General features: G+C 25.5%; 1 protein-coding gene across 1 annotated transcript; it reads left to right on the top strand.

Annotated features, from left to right (window-relative positions):
- Positions 1–512: 512 nt before the first annotated feature.
- LOC113383264 (protein-lysine N-methyltransferase EEF2KMT-like) lies at positions 513–6,359 on the top strand. The gene is made up of 5 exons (XM_026621515.1): positions 513–752; positions 4,712–5,035; positions 5,328–5,643; positions 5,719–5,940; positions 6,245–6,359. The coding sequence occupies exons 1-5, from the start codon at positions 651–653 to the stop codon at positions 6,349–6,351; spliced, it is 1,071 nt and encodes a 356-aa protein (XP_026477300.1). The 5' UTR covers positions 513–650; the 3' UTR covers positions 6,352–6,359.
- The last annotated feature ends 17,720 nt before the right edge of the window (positions 6,360–24,079 follow it).

Genomic DNA, 24,079 nt, shown 5'->3' with positions numbered 1-24,079 from the left:
TTAATTGAAATTCTTAGTTGAATTAAACAAATTCTATAATGTTGAATTATTAAGATTGTCTATATTTGCATTTGCATGCATTTGTAATACACATTTTACGAATTCATAGAAATTTGTCAATAATTAATACTTTATTACAATCCTTTGTTGTGTATTTACAGACACTACAAGTGTAATTCTATACAAATAAATATAAATAACGTTTTGCACTATAAATAATATTAGATTAATTCGGTTTTTAATTAATGATAATAGTTGAATTTCAAATTTGAAACTAATTTGAAATAGGAGTCCAATAAGAATCAATTAGTATATTGTCTAGGAATAAGAATCTTATATAAATTCTCATATATAATTTTTTTTATGGATATGTCAAAAAATGGCCAAACACGTGGTGAGATAAAATATCTTTGTGTCAAACATTTTACATATTTATTTTATTCGGCAAGTGTTTACATATAGTTTTCATAATTTTTCCAACAAAACTAATAATGAAAAGGTTCTTAAATAACTAGAAAATTAAACTAAAACTAATAGATTTTAAATTAGTAGATTTATAAAGTAACAAATGATTGTTAAGTTCTGTGTTGAAACTAAATTAAGAAGTGCAAATTTTAATATTTTACATATCCATAACAAGTTTAATAAAAATGAATGTGAAAGAAGTTTATGATGAAAAAGTTTATAAATTAATTTCATGGGTGCAAAAACAGTTTCTATCAGGCGAACCTGTGACTGGTGATTTTTTTGAGGTTAGGTTTCATGTTTATATTTCATTATTATAATTTCTTGAATATATTATATTTTAAATTGTTTAGGATTACATTATTAGTTGTTTTTTTTTTTTTAAATCGTAGATTCTACATTTAATTTATCAAACAATTGTGAACCTTAACCATTTTGTTTGAGACAAATTAAACTAAAAATTAAAGAATTCTTTATATACAACTTAATTCTAAAATTTATAAGTTTTGAAACAATAAGACATATTAGCAACAGTATCCATTCTATTTGTAAGTCAAAGTTCGCGGACGTGAATGCTATGGCATCCATTATCATTGTGATGCAGAATGACATGAATGCTATAGCATTTAAATAATAACCTTATGTTTTTGTAATTATCAATAACTATTAACTTAAGTAACTGGTTCTTGTGATATTATCGTGTTATCTTATCTTTTACCTGTATATCTACCAATTTGCGTAATATTTGACGTGGATTCTATAGCATTCATTATAATTTGTGATGCACAATGGCGTGGATGCTATAGCATTCGAATTTTAAAGTCAATTATCTTGTCACTAACATTGCGTTTCTGTATTTATTATACCTGTCAAGATAATAAAGAAATTGATTCTTTAGGTATTTTCGTGTTATCTTTTCCATGTGTATGTGCTAATTTGCGCAACACTTGACGTGGATGCTATAGCATCTGCATTGTGCACTAGATTTGACAATAGAAGCCCTAGACAATAAATTGTAATATATGATTGAAGCATCACATATACATAATATTATATTCATTATAAATTAAATACACAATATATTATATTATACATATTTGTCTATGCAAATACATTGTACAACAGAAGTTTTTTGATTTACTTTAAAAATGTATTCATATAAGAAGCGTAGACAGATTTTGGAAGTGTTCTGCGATACTGATTCAGATGAAGATACAGGTTAGTGTATTATTCAAATACTTGAAAATAAAAGAATACATGAATTTGATGAAGATTCTTGTGATAGGAGGTCGACAGTTGAATGAAAATACAGGAGAGTGTACCCCTAATTCATTTCTTTCAAATGATAAGAAATTGTCAACATCATCATCTTCTGATTCGGAGGATACTGCTGATATCAATATTGCAAATGAGACACCTGACACAGATACACCATGGAGTGAAGATACAGCAGATATTCAAGACTTTCACTTTGATTCGTCTTCAGTGGGTATACCCGATACTCTTATTAACTGTAAAACTTTGAAGGACATTTTCGATAAAATTTGGAATCAAGAAATAATGGATTCAATTGTTAGTTGTACAAATAAATATGGGACCAAATTACAGAGCTTCAAGGAAACAAACCTAGATGAAATGGAAGTATTTATTGGTCTGTGTTTGCTGCAGTCTCAAATACAGACACCAGACGTCCGTTCTAACTGGTCAAGCAACCCTTTATATTACCATCCAATTTTTGGGGCATCAATGGCGGGGCGCAGATTTGAACAGCTGCTGCGTTGTTTGAACTGTGAATCCATAACAACAAATGAGAGACTACCTAAGGTTTTTGATTTTCTGAACCTTGTAAATAATTCTTTTCAAGCTGCATATAAGCCTGGAAAAAATTTATCATTAGATGAGTCCACAATGCTTATAAAATCAAAGAAAAATAATTATGGGATTCAATTCTACGAACTTTGCACACATGATGGTTATGCTCTTAATGTAGAAATATATAAAGGCAAAGTATCAAAGGATACTCATTGCTTGTCTGCAGTGGATTCTGTGGTTATGAATCTAATGAAACCATATTTATCGAAGGGCTATTCATTATTTATGGATAGCTACTACACTAGTGTTGCACTGAGTAATCAATTACTTGGTTTTCAAACTCATACCACTGGGACTTTACGTACCAATCGCAAAGGGAATCCAAAAATCATAATACAAACAAGATTGAAGAGAGGAGAACACATATGGAGAAGACAAGGCAATGTGTATGTTAGTAAATGGAAGGACAAACGGGATGTACTCTGTATAACAACAGAAACTCATCCTGAATTAATTATTGTGCAGAATAAACATGGTACTTGGATAACAAAACCGATAGAAGTAGCCCAATATAATGCAAACATGCCGGACAGATATGATCAGATGACAACATGTCATTCATCACCTAGAAAATCTATCCGATGGTACAAAAAAGTAATATTCCGTTTACTAGATATCTCAGTATGGAATTCTTATTACCTTTATAAAAAGATAAATGATTCAAACATTAGTTATCTCGATTTTCGAGACCAGTTAATAAATACGCTTTTAAAAATCCCTCATAATTCAAATGGACGTGACTTTGTGCTTGAAAATGCTAATCCACAAACACATGTTAGGTACAATCCAACAACAGCTCTTCAAAATGCACACTATCAGGAAAAAATCCCGCTGCCGCCAAATTACAAGCGCAAAACGTATTTCTTAAAATGCAAGTACTGTTATAGGCAGAAAATAATTAAATTCACATCACACCGGTGCCAGGATTGTACACATAAACCTCCACTGTGTCCAGGAGAGTGCTTCCGACAATGGCATTCACCTCCTGCAGATCAAAATAAATAGTAAATAAATAGTTGAACCTCATTTTTTATGTATTCTGCTATAGCATTCACATCATTTGTAAGAGAAAATTTGATCTGTATTGACTTGAATGCTATAACATTCATTGCATATAACAATTAAAATATAATAATCTGACTACTCTTATAAATGGTGTTGATTCAAATTTTGAATATCACAACCAATTTGAAAATAAATTAACTGATTTTATAAATTAAGACATTTTATACTTTGAACTAATTTATAAGTAACTAGAAAACCCGACGAACTCCGTTTCGCCACCAGATGGTTTCGTGAGAAAGATGAAGAATTTTTTGTTTTTTTTTTTTTATATTTGAATAGAAAAAATTTGATTTTATTATACAACAGAAATGAATTTATTTCGATTACAAAAATGGAGTGTTTTTTAGTTGAACTTTTCTAAGTAAATGAAAGTGAATCCGCAAATTATCCGTTTCATTGAAGTGCTCTTTAGTAAACCACATTTTTTGTTTTTTGGTCTGACGTTAACACAAACAAAGCGGATGGTTTCCCAACTCGTGAACAGGCAACGTATAACTGCCCATGTGAAAAACAATGATTTTCTAAATAATTTATTTGAAATTTATCCCGCAACCACTAAGCGACTGGCCTTGCGACTTGTTATTGGGAACGCAAGGCAAACTGGAAATTGCAATCGTTTAAAGTCAAACGGAAAACCAGTCGGAATCATTGGTATGTCACCAAATCGCCAGCAATTTTTGATTGAATGGTGAAATTCAGTGCGTGTACATCATTATTCTTTGCGGCAAGAATTGCTCGTTGACTTAACTAAGCATAATTCTGATAATTCTCACTAATATCATTACTCGAATTTTTAATTACGGTGCGAGAAGTTCCAGTGCGTGAAGTTCCAATTTGCATTAGGGCACGATGCCATGCACCACTAATTTCCTTAGTTATAAACCTTGCGGAGCCCGAGACCTTTCCAACGAATGCAAAATTGTCGAAATCGGTTCATGCTTTCTGGAGTTATTTCGTCAGGAAGGAAAACCCGACTTATTTATATTATATATATATAGAAGATAATAAATCGGTTCAAAGTAGTTTATATATTTTTGGATAAAATTGCACAGAAATATTGCAATTGGATTTATTGAAAAACGTATAATTTCGGACATCATTAATTTATTAATAAACTATTTTGCTTATACAATATTTTTTTTTTACTAAATTCAACTGCATCATATTCATAATATTTATTTAATATGGAATATTTTATTTAATATAGAATAGTTTAATAGACTATAATAAATAATAATACAATATTTTCAAGTAATATATTTCTTATTACTATGAATATTGTTAAATAAATTTATGCTTACTATTCCAGGATTTGTTGAAAGACATAACATGGGACAATCAGCAAATTTTATTAAATTCAACAGTATTACATCCATTAGTCAAGAAATATCTTATTAAAAAAGACTATCAACGAAATTTTTTACGAACTATCATATCTACACTCGAGAAACAAAATATCGAAGTACACGATGATTTATATACCAATTTCTGTAGATTAAATACAGAAGAAAACTGTGATAAAAAGTCTTATAAACACTACATAGTAGATAAAGGAGGTTTAAAAACTATTATTACTATTAAGGAATCAATAAGTTTTGTATCAGAAGGAACAACTGGCCTTTGCAGTTGGGAGGTATTGCAATTTTTATTATAAATTTAATATATTTATTTATTATTAAGTTAATTAGGAAATATATATATTAAGCATTGACTGAATGTGTAATATATTTGATGAAATTCTGCTAAATAATATAAAATTGATTATCAATTTATGTTTTATTTATTCATTTATATTTACTTAATTTCTTTTTAAAATCTTTATTAAAACCTATAAAAAACCATATATGCTAAGGATGAATTTTATATAGTATCAATGTATCCAAGTTCAGAATTTCATTCTAATATTTTGTTTATTTATTTTATAGGCATCACAAGCTTTGGCAGAATATTTTATAGAAAATTCAAATTTAGTAAAGAATCAAACGATTCTTGAACTTGGAGCTGGCATAGGTTTAACAGCACTATTTTTATGGACAATTTGTGAACCAAAAAAATACTATGTTTCTGATTGCCATAAATCAGTGCTTGATCTATTAAGTGAAAATATTGCACTGAATTTTAGTGATCAGCGTAATGAATACTTGGAATTTACAAATTTTACTGTTTGCACCGAGAACAAAATGAATGATGTGGATACAAGATTTATAAAAACATGGAGAAGTCCAGAGGATAATGAGCTAAGTATGAGAAATTTTTATTCTCTTCAATTTTGTCTTTATAATTATTCATTACTATTATAGAATATTGTATTTTCAGGTGTAGTAAATTTATTATGGGAAGACACAGATTATTTGGAGGAGTTTTCAGATATAGATTTAATTCTTGCTGCTGATGTAGTTTATGATCCAAGTATCATTCCATGTTTGTGCAACTGCCTTAAATTATTATTGATGAAAAATGGAAAAAATAATTGTACTGCATATATTGCATGCACAGTTAGAAATCAAGATACAATTTTGAATTTTGTCAACAAAATAGGTAATTAATAACAAAATGTAAAAATAGTAGAATTTTTAAATACTTACACATAATTACTTACTTTAATACTTACACACAATTACTTACTTTTCTACTTAAGTTTAATTAATTATTTTTTTTATTACATAGATGGTACTTCATTTTAATTGAAGATTTTGAAGATTTTATTTGATATTATATTTATAAGAGATTATTTGAGTTAAATTTATCAAGGATTATTTGAGTTAAATTTATTGGAAATTATTTAGCTTAAATTTATCAGTGGTTCAAGTGTATCTTATTTATTAGACTTGTATATTTTCAGGAAACTTACAACTTGAAATATCAAAAATGACCAGATTTGCATTTCCACAGAGTGGCACAAAATATAAAACACCAGTGGATATTTATAAAATATGCTTGAAGAGATGACAGAAAACATATATTTATTTTATTATTAATTTGGAATTGATACATCAATAACATATTGAAAGAAGTATTTGAAAAAACTGAATATTATATTATGACATGTGAAGATTGTGAAACATAATACTTAATTGTATGATTAAGGTAATTAGTTATTTTTAAATAGGTTTGAAATTATCATGTTAAATTGCTAATTCTCAGTTTAAATCAAAGTCATTGGTTTTAAATTCTTTCAAAATTAAATTACATTCATATTTACATTTTTGTAAAATAAATTTAGATGGTTATTTATAAGATATTTTAAAACATCTGAAATAAATGAGATTAACTGCCAATAATTAATAATATGACTGAACAATAAATAAATAATTCACTCCAATCGATTTTTTGTAATATAAATGTATATTAGTTATAGATTTATCTATCAGCTTTTTGTATTGTACAAAGCAATCTTTTATAAATTAAATTAAAATATTATTTTCACATATTTATGAAGAGATTTTTTTGTTATAACAATTATATATTTACTTATCAGCTTCTTTAATTTAAAGACTGTAATATTTATTGAATAACTTTAAAAGTTATGGTGTAACTCAAAGTAATTTTTGGGAAATGAAGAATTGATTATTTTTGTTCTATAATGTTATAACAGTTAATAGTCATCTACCAGGTCTTAAAGACTAGTAATACTTATGGAATAACTTCAAAAATTTTGTATAACACTAAGCAATTCTTTAAAAGTTGAATTAAAACATATTGCATGTATATTTATAAATCGATTATTTTTTGTTTTATAATATTTTAAGGATTATATATTTAGACATCAGATCTTTTCAAAACTAGTAATAGTTATTGAATAATTAAAAAAAAAATGTATTGCGTAAAGAATCCTTTTGAGATTTCAATTGAAATATATTATTCATATATTTATAAATGGCTTATTTTTTGTTTTATAATGTTATGACATTTATATATCTACCTGTCAGCTATTTTAAAGACTATAGTAATCGTTATTGAACAATTTTTCTACACATTTGCAGAAAGCAAAGCAATCCTTTAAAAATTAAATAAAAATCATATTTTATGTACATTTATAAATTTATTATTTTTTGTTTTATAATGTTATAACGTTTGGGTTATATATTTACCTGTTAGCTCCTTTGAAGACTAAATAATAATTATTGAATGACTTCAAAGCTATAATTTTAAAATTAACTTCAAATATATTTTTGAAATATTATATGGAATGATATATGTGTTGTAAAATGTTATAACAGTTATATATTTACGTATCAGCTATTTTAAAGTCTAGTAATAGTCATTGAACAACTTTTCAAAATGTTTGCATAATGCAGAGCAATCCTTTAAAAATTAAATAAAAAACATATTTGTTGTACATTTATAAATTAATTATTTTTGTTCTATAATGTTATAATGGATAATCTTTATGTACCATTCAAAGTTTTTGTATAACTCAAGCCAATTCTTTAAAAATGAAATAAAACATATTTTTTGTACATTTATAAATTGATTATTTTTTGTTTTATAGTGTTATAACGTTTATATATGTACAATGTACATATCAACTCCTTTAAAGAATAGTAATAGTTATTGAATGAATATTACGAGAAGCAATGTTTTAAAAATTAGAATAATCTTTTATATATTTATGAAATGATTTACTTGTTGAAAAATGTTAAAACTGTTATATATATATATATATATAAATATATATATATATTATATATATAAATATATATATATATATATATATATATATATATATATATATATATATATATATATATATTTTAATTTGAATTTGAATATAAATTTTATACGTCTCAGACAGACAGAAGTGTCTGGTATAAGATATGGTACAAAATATTTATATAAAGTAATTTACAAAGCTCATTTTGAAGACAAATGATTAATTTGTAATGATAAGAATTATTGAATGACTTCAAAGTTAAGGTGTTACTGTGCCCATTTTCTTTTAAAAATTAGATTAAAATATATAATAAATATTATTTATCATTCATGAAATAATCTATTTATTGTATAATTTTATAAATATTTACATATCAACTGAGAGGAAATGTCATATGGAGCGCTAGTAAAATATATAATGAATTGCCAAATGATATTAAGATGACCAATGATGACGATAAATTTAAAAGAAAAATAAAGAAATATTATAAGGAAATTGAAGACAAAGAAGACTGAAGAGTTATATAAAGATATTTTAATTATAATAGATATTATATTAATGAAATAGTCAAATGAAATATATATAAAAAATATGAAAATTGTTTTCACTTTTGATATGAAAATAATGTATATATATAAATTAAAAAAAATATATATCAGCTCCTTTAAAGACTAGAAATAGTTTTTTATAGTTTTATTGACCTTGTAATCTAGTACATAATCTAAAATTAATTATTCAATTTTATTTTCTCTAAAAATTAATTTAAATTTCTATTTTCATTCAGGCGCAAAAATTCAAATTTCATTAACCAGTGCTGCCATCTAACAAGAAACAATTAATCACATAACCTAATTTCTGGCAACACTCCTTCTCCAGCCGCCCATTTCAAACCACTAGTTGCTCGCGAACTGCCATTGAGTGTACATCGTATGTTTCGTCTCTGATAATAGTGTTCTAATTTCGATGAATTAAACAATATCAAATGAATCACAATTAATTGTATGGTGTATTCGAATAAAGTTGTAATAGAATCAAGTAAGAAAATGTTGGTCGCGAATAAATGATACAAGTGGTTATAAGGAACAATTGTCTTAAGTGTTATTACAAGAGTTCTCATTAACTTTGGTAAGTGATAATCAGAATTGTATGTTGTGTTAGTTATTAGAATCCAATCTGTATCTTTCGTCCAATCTAATGTGTTTCATGTTAGGTTAGGTCGATGCATTATAACGGCAAAATGCGATCGGGTGTTGAAGAGTTTTTTTGTAGAGTTGTTATTGCATTTTCTCGTTTAACGTTTATGTACCTATATATCGTGTTGTGTACAGTTATTCATGCGTAAGAGAAACATTCATAGCTCGTTAACTCGACTTTATTATTATTATTTTAACTCATGCCTTTTGACAAATATGTCAGCTGAAGATATTGCAACGACCTGGTGGTTAAGCAATTTGGAATTGGTAATTCCAAACTCTACGGTAACAATAAGGTTTGATTTACTTGAAGGTCCGCGGGCAAAAAGGTCCACCACCAATATCTCAAATATCAACACAACAATATTTGAAAGTAGAGGGCAATAAATGTATAACCAGCTTGATTTTTACGTCATTGCTATCGGGAGATAAGCGACAATGATTGACAATTCATAACAAAAGTATTTCAACTAGCTGTAAGTGGGATTCTGTCTTAAGGCAATTAAGGCATCGTGCCTTAAGGCAAATTGCTGGAACTTCCCGTACCAAAAATTATTAATTTTTTTTGAAAAGATTAACATTTTGGAAAAAAAGATTACTTTGAAAAAATAAGATTTTTGAAAAACTATAAATTGGACAAAAAATCGTACTGCTTTAACTGCATAGGGACAAAATATAAAGCGCGTAAGCGCTGCGTCGCTGTCTAACGCATAAGCATTGATACGGAACCCATAGGAATGTTAACAAAATGTATACCTAATGTTAAAATCTCTATAAAAATATCTGATAATTTGATATGTCTAATGATCATTTTTGACCGCCAAATGGCTCATTTTTTTACTTTTTTCTCCATATCTCCGAAACCGCTAGACCTACCTTCATGAAAATTTTATCGATTCTTCATCTTGTCAATACAAGTGAAATGTTTTTTGAATTATTCAAATCGGACGCTCCGTTCTCTTAAAAAACTGAGTTACCATTTTCGGCACTTTTTGCCCCGTATCTTCGGAACGGCTAGACCTGCCTTCGCCAAAAACTAATCAGCACGTCTCCTTATCAATACAAATCGAATGTTTTTTGAATTATTCAAATCGGTTGATCCGTGTTCCCGAAATCGTCGACGAAAATTTGTATCCGCACATACATACACACACGTACATATATACACACACATACACACACACACACACACATATATATATCCATTTTTTCTAAGGTATGCCAAAATGTTCAGAAACCTCTGAAACGTAAAGATATATAAATAATTTCATTTTCGATTTTTTTGCGATTACTATAACTTGCCCTACGGGAAGTTAAAAAGATTTAAAATATTTATAAAGATTTAAAAGTATTTTTTGAAGATTGAATAGATAAAAGATTATTTAAAGATATCTTAATTATAATAAATATTATATTATTGTATAATGAAATAGACAAATGATATGTGTATATAAAATATGAAAATTGTTTCATAATCTCTCATACCAGACATCCCTGTCTGACTGAAAATAATATATAAATGAAATAATATATGAATGAAAATAATATATAAACTAGTGGGGTGGGTGGCATCGTGCCTTAAGGCAAATTGCTGGAACTTCTCGTACCGTAACGAAATGTTCGAGGAATACTGAATGTTTTCAAATAGATTATTGTAAATATTGTAACATTGTCTAATATTTATAAGAACTTTAGTCAGAATAAAAATAAAATCTCGATATACAAGAAAAATAAAAAAATAAAAAAATTATACATTTTTTTTTCCAAAATCTATTATTTTTTCTTAGTTCTCTCAAAAACTGCCATTTTTTACATATTTAGCTTTGCCAAAAACTAATAGACGCTTCTCCCAATCATTACTAATTGAATGTTATTTAGATCATTCAAATCGGTTACTCCGTTCTCTCAAAAGGTCGATTTCTATTTTCTGCACTCTTTGCTCCGTATCTCCGAAACGGCTGGACCTGCCGTCGCCAAAAACTAATCAGCTCTTTTCCCTATCAATAGGAATCGAATGTTTTTTGAACCATTCAAATCGGTTGATCCGTGCGCCCGAAAACGTGACTGGAAATTTGTATCCATACATACATACACACACACACATCAATTTTTTCTGAGGTATGCCGAAACGTTCAGAAACCTTCAAAACGTCGAGAAATGTAAAAAATTTCAATTTCCATTTTGGGCCCATTACAATAACTTACCCTACGGGAAGTTAATAAAAAAAATATTGCGTAAATTTTTTTGGGAGTACTGTTATTTAGTTTACGAGACTTTAATATAATATTTATGCATACGTTATTTAATTGTTTCATAGAATGTATCGTTAATTTTAAGTTCGATTCAACAGTTTTTTTTTATATAACCTTTATTAAATGCTTACACCTGGATGGGGTAAAATGGACCAACTGAACCTTTACCCAAGTAAAAGTGTCAAAAATAAAAAACAGTAAATTAAGTCAATAAAGCAATTTTACAAGAGATAAATTAAATAAAAAGTTATCCCCACTCTGCTCATGAATATTTCTGAAGAAATACCAGATCAAGGTTGTTTACACAGTTATTTCTGTAAAAATGCACGCATGATATTAATATTTTGCATTGGTTGAATAATATAGCTATAATTTTGTAAAATCCCTGTATAAGTAAACAAAGAGATTAGACTTGTTTGCTACCTGACCGCCTTAATTTACTTAGCCTATGGGGTAAAAAGGACCAGGTTACAAATATTTGACAAACAGCGAAAATACACACTTCTATAATGATTAATTAGCTGGGATTTATACTGAACATAGTCAGATAGTTGTTTGTTTGATATGTGTTGTTTTTATCCCACTGAGGCGTAAGCTTTCATAGAAGTTATATACAAAAAACGTTGAATTTAACTTAAAAAATAACTATACATCTTATAAGACAATTAAATAATATTTACTTAAAATTATATTAAGGTCTCGTAAACTAAACAACAGTGCTCACAACCAAAAAACTAACAATGAAAGAAATTAACTTTTGTTATGGATTTGCAAACTTTGATGTTTATCTTCTGATAGATGATGGGATTTTTATATACATCTTTTGCCCTCTACTTTCAAATATTATTGTTAATAAATTCCTAACATTACTTGGTTTTGAGATATCTATGATGGATCTTTTTACTCGTGGACCTTTAAGCCCCACTCTACTCTAGTAATTCTTATGCTAATTATGTTTTGTTATAGTTTCTTAAGCTATCTTTTTTTATATACTTATAAAACGTTTTTATAAACATTAAAATATTTTACGGAAATACTACTTTGAGCTATTTATTGCTTTGTTGATATGCTAATTTTTAATTTATTAATATGTACTTTCGCGATTTTATTTTTGAAAAAACATGTGAACTAAAAACACATCATTATGCTTAAAATGTTTAATTGCAAATATTATACAATATAGAAACAGTAATACAAAAATCTTTCGACTAATATAATAGAACAAGAAAATTATTATTCGGGAATGTTGTTCATTAAGTTGTTTATTGCTTTATATAAGCTAATTTTATTCTTTATTTTTTTCACAAAAATTGAAAACATAATATATACTTCTATTTTATTTTTTGTACAATTCTTGAACAAACAATCTACTAGTAAAATAAATTAAAATAATTAATAATTTTATAATTTACACGTTGTGATTGGTATGTATGTATGACCGACATATATTACATCATATCATTGAATGATTTAATAAAGATATTGAGGTAAAAATTCTTGCACCATTATATCTTTTATTTATCAAATTACTTGATATTAATAAAAATCTCTATTTCGTTAATTAACATGTACGTAGCTTGATGAAATAATTTAGTAATTTTGATTATACTTTTATTTAAAAAGTTACAATAATTATAGAATAATTACATTCTTTTTATATTAAAAACATAGTTACTCCATACATTTTGTTTGCTTTTTGCACAAACCTTACACAATTTTTCTCATTTTTCAATATATATTACAGCTCTTTCAATTTTTACACTAAAATTTGAAACCTAATATACACTTCTTTTTTATTCTTTTAAAAACTTTAAAAACAAACAATCTCAAAATAAAATTAAAAATATTAATATTTTTATAAAAGTTGTAATTGTTATGCAAAATGATGAACATTACATCATATCATTGAGCATAATATTGAGATATTGGGATAAAAATTGTTGCATTATTATATCTTTTATTTATCTAAATATTTGATAAGAATGAATATTTTTATTTTGTTGATTAACTTTTACGTAGATTGACGAAATAATTTAGTAATTTTGACTATAATTTTATTTAAAAAGTAACAATAATTACAGAATAATTGCATTCTTTTTGTATTAAAAACATAGTTACTTCTGACATTTGGATACAATTTTTGCTTTTTCACATAAATGTTACACATATTTTTTCAAGACATATTACAACATTAAAATTACATTTTTAATTCTAAAATATTGAATTATTAGACATCCTGACCCTGAATAATTATTTTTTATTCTACCTAGTTTTGTTTTGGATTTCATAATACATTAAATATCTAAAAAAAATAATTTGGGTTTCAAAATTCATTATATAAAGTAAAATAATAAAATTATATAAACAAATTCAATTTCATATTTTAAACGAGCTATTTGAAATTGTTTTTAATTTGTTTAATATATTGTGGTTTAATATAAAAAAACGGTAGCATTAAATTCATAATTGTTGATTTGATCGCCCAAAATATTGTGTTCCATTATATTTTTTAAAATCAATTATTTTTTGAATAATCTTTGAAAATAATTACTCTATATTTTTCGGAGCTGCCTTTTCGTAACAATTTACATAGTGATTGCTTGAAAACTAATAACTAATACAGTAAACCGGTGGTTTCCAACCTGTGGGGCGCGCGAATCATTTGAAGAACGTGGTTATTTATTTTAATTCAGGCTAATAAGCTGATCGCATCAACAATAAGGCTTTCTCAAGATAGATCATTTTTTTGTATCTAGAAAATGTATTATATTGTTTCTAATAGACTAAATATATTGAAGCAGTGGTTTTCAACTTTTTTGAACCCCTCTCCACTCCTAATAAAAAAAATTGTTTAATTTCAAACAAAAACTTGAACATCGAAAATAATTCGGATTTTAATTCTAATTTTAAAGCTCCCTTATATACTCGAAATAAATAATTTTAATTTTGCAATTCAGTTTATTTATTTCTTAGAATTATTATATAAGGACCTTTATTCTAACTCAGCTTGATCAAGTTTTGTTTGAAAACTTTTATTCTAAATATAGACGTTTATACGTCGTCGTCCGAATAATGATAAAATACTAAAATATAATGAAAGTTACAGTACTTATAATAATATATTTGATAATATTTAATATTTTTTAAATGCTACATTAGGGTACGGGAAGTTGCAACAATTTGCCCACCAATAGTTATATTTTAAAAAAATTGACATTTAAATAAGACATTAATAATATGTTTTCTATAACACGAATTAATATTTCAAATATTGGAATATAACTACATCAAGTGCTTTATATCACGAGATTTTCATCAATTTTTTGTTAGCATCTGTGTGATAATAGACGCGAGCATAAATATGCAAATTTTACCAGATGAAGTTAAAATCTTCATAATTTATGATTGAATATTATCCAGATACGACTCTATTATGTTAGTTTTCAACGTTTTCGAGAAAATTATTTAAATATATGATCTAAGAACAACGCATAATAAACAAATAACATCGTGCATAATTTATTGTATATTTTGCAAATTATGTATTCGTGTTTTCGCTACTCATCAAATTTCGGAGATCTTTCAGGTATGACTAATTTTATACCGACTTGGAATAAATGTTTTGTAGTAAAATTATATAAATAAAATCAGAAACTTATATTAAAACTCCACATGACTTTATTAAAAAAGTTATTTATATTATCAATGATTTTTATTTCTAAACTTGTACATAAGAACATTTTATTTATATTTGAAACATGTGAAAATGTCATGTTTCTTTCATTTAATTCAATAAAAAAATAGTGCAATATCAAAACGTAATTTTTTTTCTCTCCAATGGCAATTTTTTAAAAAAACTCCGAATATTTGATTATCCGAATCGGTCCCGGTCCCCATTAATTCGGATAATTGGAGTTCTACTGTATTTCGAAATCTAAAAAAGAAGAAAAGAAATTATCAAGTGGGAAAAAATTGTTCAAATATTGAAAAACTCAGACTTACATCCGTTAATTAATTTTTGATAGCTGTCAAAAAGCAAAGAAGAACTTCTCTTATTTACGCATTGTGAATTAAAAAAAATAAAAACAGATTCAGCGAACCTTCTTAGGTCAACATTTTGTTTTAATATATAAAATAATAGGATTATTTAAATCAAAAGTGTGTTTAAATTTTGCATATGTTCAGATAACATTGTTTTGTATTGATTTTTATTTTTTGAATTATAAATATGTTGAAGCATTCTCTTATATATGTATTGTGTACTCTTTCTCCAATATAGAATTTATCACAATTACTACAATTCACTTTATAAACGGAGTCAACAATTCTATTATGGGGTGTTTTTGAATTTAAAGAAGTATACAAATAATTTAAAGTATTATCAAATTTGGAAACTAAAAGAAAACCTTCTTCGGAAAAAATCTTTTTTAAAAAATAAGTAAAACTGCCTAAATATGGTAAAGAAATAATACCTTTATATTTATTTAGAAAAGATGAAGAATTAATTAAACTACTATAAACGTAAGGTTTTCTATCGAAGCCAAATGTGTCGACATAATTAATTCTTTTAATACCATGATTCAACTCAATTTAATCTGTTGTTACTCATCCATGTCTTCAAATAACAATTTGTAAATGCATTTAACTATTGAATTACTATTCGTTCGCTTATCTCTTAAAATTTTGTAATCTTATCACAAAGTATATAAATATGATATGCGTGAATTCGGTTCATTGTCGATTCAACGGAAAATAAACAACTCGAATAGTATATATTAAATTCACCAACAATTTGAGTTTTGATAAACAACGGATATTTACAAATATTGGGATTTGTTTAAACAATTTAATGTTTTTAAATATTGTATTCGGTACATTGTTCTTGGATATTGGTTTTTAACAAGTGTTGTGTTCTATTCAAACAATACTTGTTTGCTGATTTAAATTTATAATCTTATAATAATATTATCGTTTGAAATATATAATGCGATATTTAAATGTTTATTTGAACTTGTGTGATTCAAAATATATGCATATTTCACACATTATTTTTTTATATATAAAACTTTATATTTTTATATATATATGCTCTATGAGCTGATGTGATGTGAATCATTGTGTTGTTACAATGCAACCCAATGGGTGACTATTATCTATCAGATCAGATTATTGATAGTTTTTTTGACCTCTTTTTACTTATCATATGTTTGATTTATATATAGCGAAAATCTGGTATCACTATTGCTTGATATAAAGCTGACCAAGATGGCAGTTTAACTAGGAACCAGTGGTTGCTGTATAAATTTATTTTTTTGTATACAAATCAAATTTAAAGTTCAAAATCGTTATAGCAATTATACTATCAACAATTATATTTTGGATTTATCTGGCCGCAATTCTGGATGTTAAAAACATTCTATTTAAAATTAGCAAATAGCCAATATTATATATATAATTATATTAAAGAATTTGAAAATTATATTTGCAATCAATCAAATTCGAGAGGAAATCCAAATTTGCAAAAAGTTTTCTACAATTTTTATTTCTGAATTATGATTTATTTCTGAATTATGATTTATGTATTATATGGCAATTTGCTAATTTGAAGATTATAATATATAGAAGAATTATAGAAAATTATAATTATAGAATTATTATAATATATAGAAGATTTTTAATTAATTTAATTTTTTTCTATTAATTGAATTTCAGACGGATACTTACAAAATAATTTTATAACAACTTTATCAATTTTGAACGATGAATATAAAAAATTATGTCTAACAGCCGGCTGCTGGTTCTGAATTGGATAATCACCTTAGCCAGCTTGATATCAAGCAGAAGACATATTAGATTTACAAATATATATATATATATTTGTAAAATTTTTTGCAGCCCAACCGTCGAATTAAAAAAACTTTTTTTAATTCGACGGTTGGGCTGCAAAAAATTTTACAAATATGTATCAACGTCGACAAAACTTTCATCATATATATATATATACATATATATATATATATTTATATCTGCATAAAATGTGAGTATCATTACATTGTTTAAATAATATATAATAAAAGTCAGAGTAAGGCTTGCTCAAATAAAGTATATACATAAGTCTCGTGTTCAGATACTCCAGAAGTATTCGGCAAAAAGAAGTGGTGATATCAGTTTTTACTTGAAAATACAAATTAAAAATAAGAGATTGAATAAAAAATGTAATTAAGTAAATGAGCATTGCAGCCATATTTGATTTGGGTTGACTTCCAATAGTGTTCAGTTATGTAAATAAATATTTTGTTACTCAGTTTTTTGTCAAGTTGTAAGGATTTTACACATCAACTTATTATTTTTATTATATTTTTACATAAAATATTTATCAAATTATAACATTGATGCACAACTATATATCCAAATTAGTTGTTATGAGAATAATATCGTTTAGAACAGCTTATAGATCTCATCTTGCTCTATTTTCGGTTAAAAAACACTCTTTATATTTTTTTTGCAATTCAAAGTTATTATCTTTATTAAACAGTTATCTCTTAAATCTCTACATTTTAGAAAATATATAATATATCTACAAAGAATTGCATTATTTAAATTTCCAATTTAAATTTTTCAAACTTTATACTCTTTGCAAAAAGCTTTGGAGAAAAACCTAGTATGGTTGTATCATTGTAAAATAACTTTTTTTTTTTAATCGAATAGGAATAGCGTTTTGAATTATTGATATGTATAAGTCGCTAGTTTTAAATAAAACATAAACAGTAAAAAGAGTATACTATTTCATAATTTTTCATTAGTTTTTGGACAAGGCAGGTCCAGCCGTTTCAAAGATAAAGGACAAAAAAGCAAAAAGTTTTTGGGATAACGGAGCGTCCGATTTGAAAGTTTCAAAAAAGAGTTGATTGAAGTTTTGAGAAGACAGGTCCAATGGGTTCGGAGATCCAGAAAAGATAAAAATAAAAAAAAGATTTGATGTCCAAAATGATTATTAAACATATACACATTGAATTAGCTGATTTTTTATCGAGATTTTCATAATAATTATAATATTTGCTTTTATTTCTAAGGGTACGGAACAAGATTTACAATGTTTAATGTTCACTTATGAAGTTCAAAAGAATATCTTCAACATTTTAGATAATATGGATCAACCGACTTGAATGGATTTAAAAATTATCCATTAAAATTATCATAATTCTCCAAAAAATCTTTTCTTTTTCAATTTTCAAAAATTTTCAAAGCTTTTAAAAATTTTAAATTGCAGTACGGGATGTTTCAGTTATATATTTATTCATTATCTAAGAAAGTATAAATGCGAGGATTAAAAATAAAAAAAAAACGATATCTAAAAAATACTAAATATATACTCTAATAAACATGTATTTATTATTTAGAAAATAATTAATATAATATTTTAATAGCTCAGGTCCATGGTTATATTAACCTGTTTGCATTCGAATTATTATATTAGCTTTGAGTAGAAGACTTATTGGCAGCTGCAGAAAATAACTTTTAAAAGTTTTGCACACATATACTAGAAACACACACGAGTTATATATATATATATATATATATATATATATATATATATATATATGTATATATATATATACATATTGTATATGAATACACTTTCCAAACGATTATCAAATGCAGCCGTGCATAAACTTTTTCAACATGCACTAAAAAAATTGTATGCATATATATATATATGTGTGCATATATACACTTATATTTACTTAAATGTATGTTTGTATTTATATATACCAGCAAGGTTATAAAATAGAGATCCCCTAAAGTGCGAAACACTCAGCTTGGGGTTAAAATAAATATATACAAACCGAGATAATTATTTATATTATCTCAAGTACTCATCAGTAATGTTTATGTTAGTACTGCATCCTCTATTATTGTGAACTCGCATATATAGTTATATTTTCAGAATTTGTATTTATAGTTTTTTTGGAAGGTACCGTTACTATTTAATTTAAGACTAATTTTTATTAATATTAAACGAACCTACGTATAGGCATTGTGTATTACATATTTTCGGCTGACTGCCATAGTCGTGCTTTAGTTCTTATATTTTGTTATTAATTATGTATATTATATTAATTTAATGTGGTAAAATTTTGATTTTCCATAAATAATTTCTTTGTTCAAGTTTACGAATGTGCTTACTAAGCTTTTATTATTGATTCGATATGATTAGATTTTGCTAATTGGGCGATTACTATTGATTAAAACTCAATACTTTGTGATTAAACGATAATTTTATTAGACATCGATATTTTTTTCGATTTTTTTGCGATTACTATAACTTACCCTACGGGAAGTTAAAAATACATACAATGAAATGTATAGACATAACTATGTTTTTTTCGATTTTAATATATTTCGATTACTAAACACGTAATAAGTAATGAATTCTATTAATTATAAGTAAGTTACATATAAGATCATTCGCCCTACTACTTGCCTCGAAAGAAAAAAAAATGCTATCTAGTAAAAGGTCTCAAAACCGTCTCGGACTTTTCCATGATAAAGAATTGTAAACGTTCTAGGATGTTTTTTAGGCTAGATTTTACAGAGATCTAAAAAATACATTCAGTCTTCGATCATCATTCATCTGAGCAACATCGATATTAAGATTGTTTAATTTTGTAGTAGTGTTTTAATTTTGCTTATATTTTGAGTTATATAAATAATTTTGTTGAATGTTTTTTAAGTTTAATAGTGCTGCCAATAATAATAATTTAAAAATATTGCTAATAGATTTTGGAATATCGAATAAGGTAATCATTATATTTATTTAATATAAATTATTTATTATATATATATATATATATATATATATATATATCTATATTTATATATTAAATTATATTTATTATTTATTGATTTACGATTCAGACTTTTTTATATGTTTGAAGTTGTCATGTACATGTGTTTTAATTAAACAAAACTATATAAAACAAATAAATATACTATAATAATGATCATTAATATATTGATTATATTATAAAAACAAAGCAGGTGAAATGAATTCGATTTTTATTTATTGGAAATAATTCATAGCCATATTAACAATTGAAAAATATGAATATCAAAATTATTATGAAAGTATGTTTATGTGTACATTTGTTGCATATAGGAAAGTATGAAAATATTTTTTTTTTAAATATCGACTATATTTAAAATATATTTTAAAATAATTAAATATTAAATAAATAAATTATAAATATATTTTTATACTTTCCTATATGCAACAAATATACACATAAACATACTTTTATAATAATTTTGATATTCATATTTTTCATTTATGTTATATATATAAATTTAATTATAACAAATTGTATAGTAAACAAATTATTTACGAGCGGTTCTAATAAATTAGATAAATACAGTTTTTGATTGAGAGACATTTCTAGTATATACACACAAAAAACACATATGTGTGTGTGTATATATGCATATTGTTGTATACCAAATTAGTGATACTCTTACAGACACTTCTTTAGCTTATTGGCACACTTCACACACTAAAATAAATAGGCTTAAATGTATTTAATATGAAAACTACTACTTTAATAAAAAAGGTGTTTATCATAAAAAACGAATAAAATAATGATCTATGAATAGTGTTAAGTAATTTTTTGTCTGGCTTGTAAGAAAATTATTTTTAATTCTCAATTCCATCATTTCATAATCTTAAACCATTTTTGTTTTATATAATCCATTCCTTCAATCTTGTTCTATTATCTTGTTGAGAAACTTGATGATGGAACTTACCTCGTTGCAAAACGTCGGAAATAAATAACATATTTTCAAAATATATATTTGTTTTCATTTGCTTCTCTTGTTTGGAGTACAACACATTAATTCATTCATATATACATTCTTGTATATTCACATGTATTTATAGAAAACAGGTATCGTAGGTCGGGTGCATCTTGTGTTTTTCTAAGAATTAGGGTCTACCTATTATTGTTATTATGCTTGTTTCGTTGGCAGGTATCACATATAAAATCATATATATATATATATATATATATATATATATATATATGTATATATATGTATATATATATATATATAAATATATATATTTATATATGTATATTCTCTCGTTTGTTGCATTTTATATATATATTCAAGCATTATACATAAAAAACACCAAATAAATCGAAAATCATTTAATAGTTCTAAAATAATTACATGTAGATAAATAATTAATAAATATAGAGTTAACACTACTGAACGATGACACATATTAAGTATCAAAACGTAAAAGTAAATAAAAAAATATCTTGAAACTAGTAGTGTATGGCATCGTGCCGTACCGAAAAATTATTTTTTAAAAAAGATCAATTTTTTTAATTTTGAAAAAATTTTATTTCTGAGAATTTTGAAGTTTTTGAAGAAAATGACTTTTCTAAAGATAAAGATTTTTTTTAAAATATTTTGAAAGAAGATAAATATTTTGAAATATTTTAGATATTCTGAACTTTTTTGCAACGGACAAATAATGTTACGGAACCCAAAGAAATATAAAAAAAAATATATTCATTATTAAAATCTCTATAAAATATCTGATAATTTGATGTGTATATGTCATTTTTGAGCGCCAAATGGCTTTTTTTCCTTCTTTTACGATCTCCATAACCGCTAGACCTGCCTCAACAAAAATTTAATCCTTTCTTCTTTTTGTCAATACAATAATTTGATGTTTGATAATTTGATGTGCATATGTCTAATGATCATTTTTGACCGCCAAATGTTTTTTTTTTACTTCTTTACTTGATCTCCAAATCCGCTAGGCATGCCTTCCCAAAAATTCAATCAGTTCTTCATTTTGTCAATACAAGTAAAATGTTTTTTGAATTATTTATGGGCGTTCCGCCACTTAAAAACTGAGTTACCGTTTTTGGCACTTTTTGCCCCGTATCTTCGGAACGGCTACACCTGTTTCGCCAAAAACTAATCAGCACGTCTCCTTATCAATAGGAATCGAATGTTATTTAAATTATTCGAATCGGTTGATCCGTGTTCCCGAAGTAGTCGACAAAAATTTTTGCTTATCTTACATCTTACATCCATTTTTTCTAAGGTATGCCAAAATGTTCAGAAACTTCAGAAACGTAAAGATATATAAAATTATTCATTTTCGATTTTTTTGCTATTACTATAACTTACCCTACGGGAAGTTAATACGATTTGAAACATACTCGAATAATTAAATTGACTAATTTTGAAATTTATTTAATAATTAAATATCACGATTGAAAAACTTGTCACTTTATATATGTTTATACACATATGTATAAAATTTTCAGGTCAATACATAGAATAAAAAGAATAACACTTTAAAGAATGTTTAATTTTCCAAACGTTTCAACATACAATTTTGTGTCATCTTCAATTGTGAAATAACATGGAGTAAATCAAAATAATATGTGTAAAATATTTGCAAATGATCTAACTTAATATTACTTAACTAAATAAATACTGACTGAATATTGTAGTTCGAATAATTTGTTTCCAAAAAAAACATTACATTCCATCATAAATTTAACTCTGTTTTAATAAATTAGCCTGCAATACACATATCCATAGAATTTATAGATATTTTAATTTTCTACCTTTCATATCATTTATTTTCAACAAAACATAATTCAAAACTCCCAACAAAAGATTCGTTTCAGGAAATATCTGGTGTGAAAATTAGTAATAATTTAAAAATATAGAAGTCAAAGTTGCACAATCGTTTCGACAGGTAAACTACGAATTAAGAGCAATATATCTTTCATCTTTCATGAGAACAAAACATTTTTTACCTGTTAGCTGTTACCCAATTTTACTTCGTCTGTACAATTCGTTGTTAAATAGGAAATTTCTGTGTGAGTGCATTAATGGACACTAATGTATATATATATATAATATATATATATATATATATATATATATATATATATACAGGTGTTTCTATCTATACATGAAAGTTTTTATGTTAATACCTGTTTTAATGTTTCCTGTTTTAAGTAAGGCTTCATGGATTTTGTTAGAAACCCTTCAGAAATGTAAGCTTGTAACATATGGCATGCTACATACATTTTTATATGTATAATTTAGTGTACATTCTTTATAATTTTGTAATTTTAATAGTTTGAGACGATTTAATCAAAGATAATTTAATATAATTATATTACTTGGTATGGGATATCATATGCTGTTGTCAATTAATAACTTCACAATAGGGTAAACTAAATACTTCGGTTGAAAATCATAAGTATAGGTTTTATTATTTCTTTGCGTATAATGTTTTCTCAATTATTTGTTTCATGTGTTCTTAAAAGTTCATTTTTTACAGAACTTTCTTAATTAGTGGTGCATGGCATCGTGTCTTAAGGCAAATTGCTAGAACTTTCCGAATCGAAAATTAAAATTATCAAAAGAGCTTCAAATTTTTTTGAAAATATAAGATTTTTGAAATTAAAAAAAAAAAAAATGACAGAAAAATTTGGTTTTTTATATTTTGAAACATATTTGAAAATATTGAACTTTTTTTC

This window comes from Ctenocephalides felis, unplaced genomic scaffold, assembly GCF_003426905.1.
Source record: "Ctenocephalides felis isolate EL2017-DRISC unplaced genomic scaffold, ASM342690v1 CF-g0.4_SCAFFOLD_03570, whole genome shotgun sequence".
NCBI lineage: Eukaryota > Metazoa > Arthropoda > Insecta > Siphonaptera > Pulicidae > Ctenocephalides > Ctenocephalides felis.
Note: the sequence above shows the minus strand (reverse complement) of the source record. Positions and strands in the feature narration are given on the sequence as shown.

Excerpts from the sequence above, each read along its gene's own strand:
- LOC113383264 (XM_026621515.1), top strand. The coding sequence starts at position 651 with ATGAATGTGAAAGAAGTTTATGATGAAAAAGTTTATAAATTAATTTCA. Across the intron at positions 5,036-5,327 it reads CTGGCCTTTGCAGTTGGGAG|GCATCACAAGCTTTGGCAGA; the intron begins GTATTGCAATTT and ends TTTATTTTATAG. Across the intron at positions 5,644-5,718 it reads TCCAGAGGATAATGAGCTAA|GTGTAGTAAATTTATTATGG; the intron begins GTATGAGAAATT and ends TTGTATTTTCAG.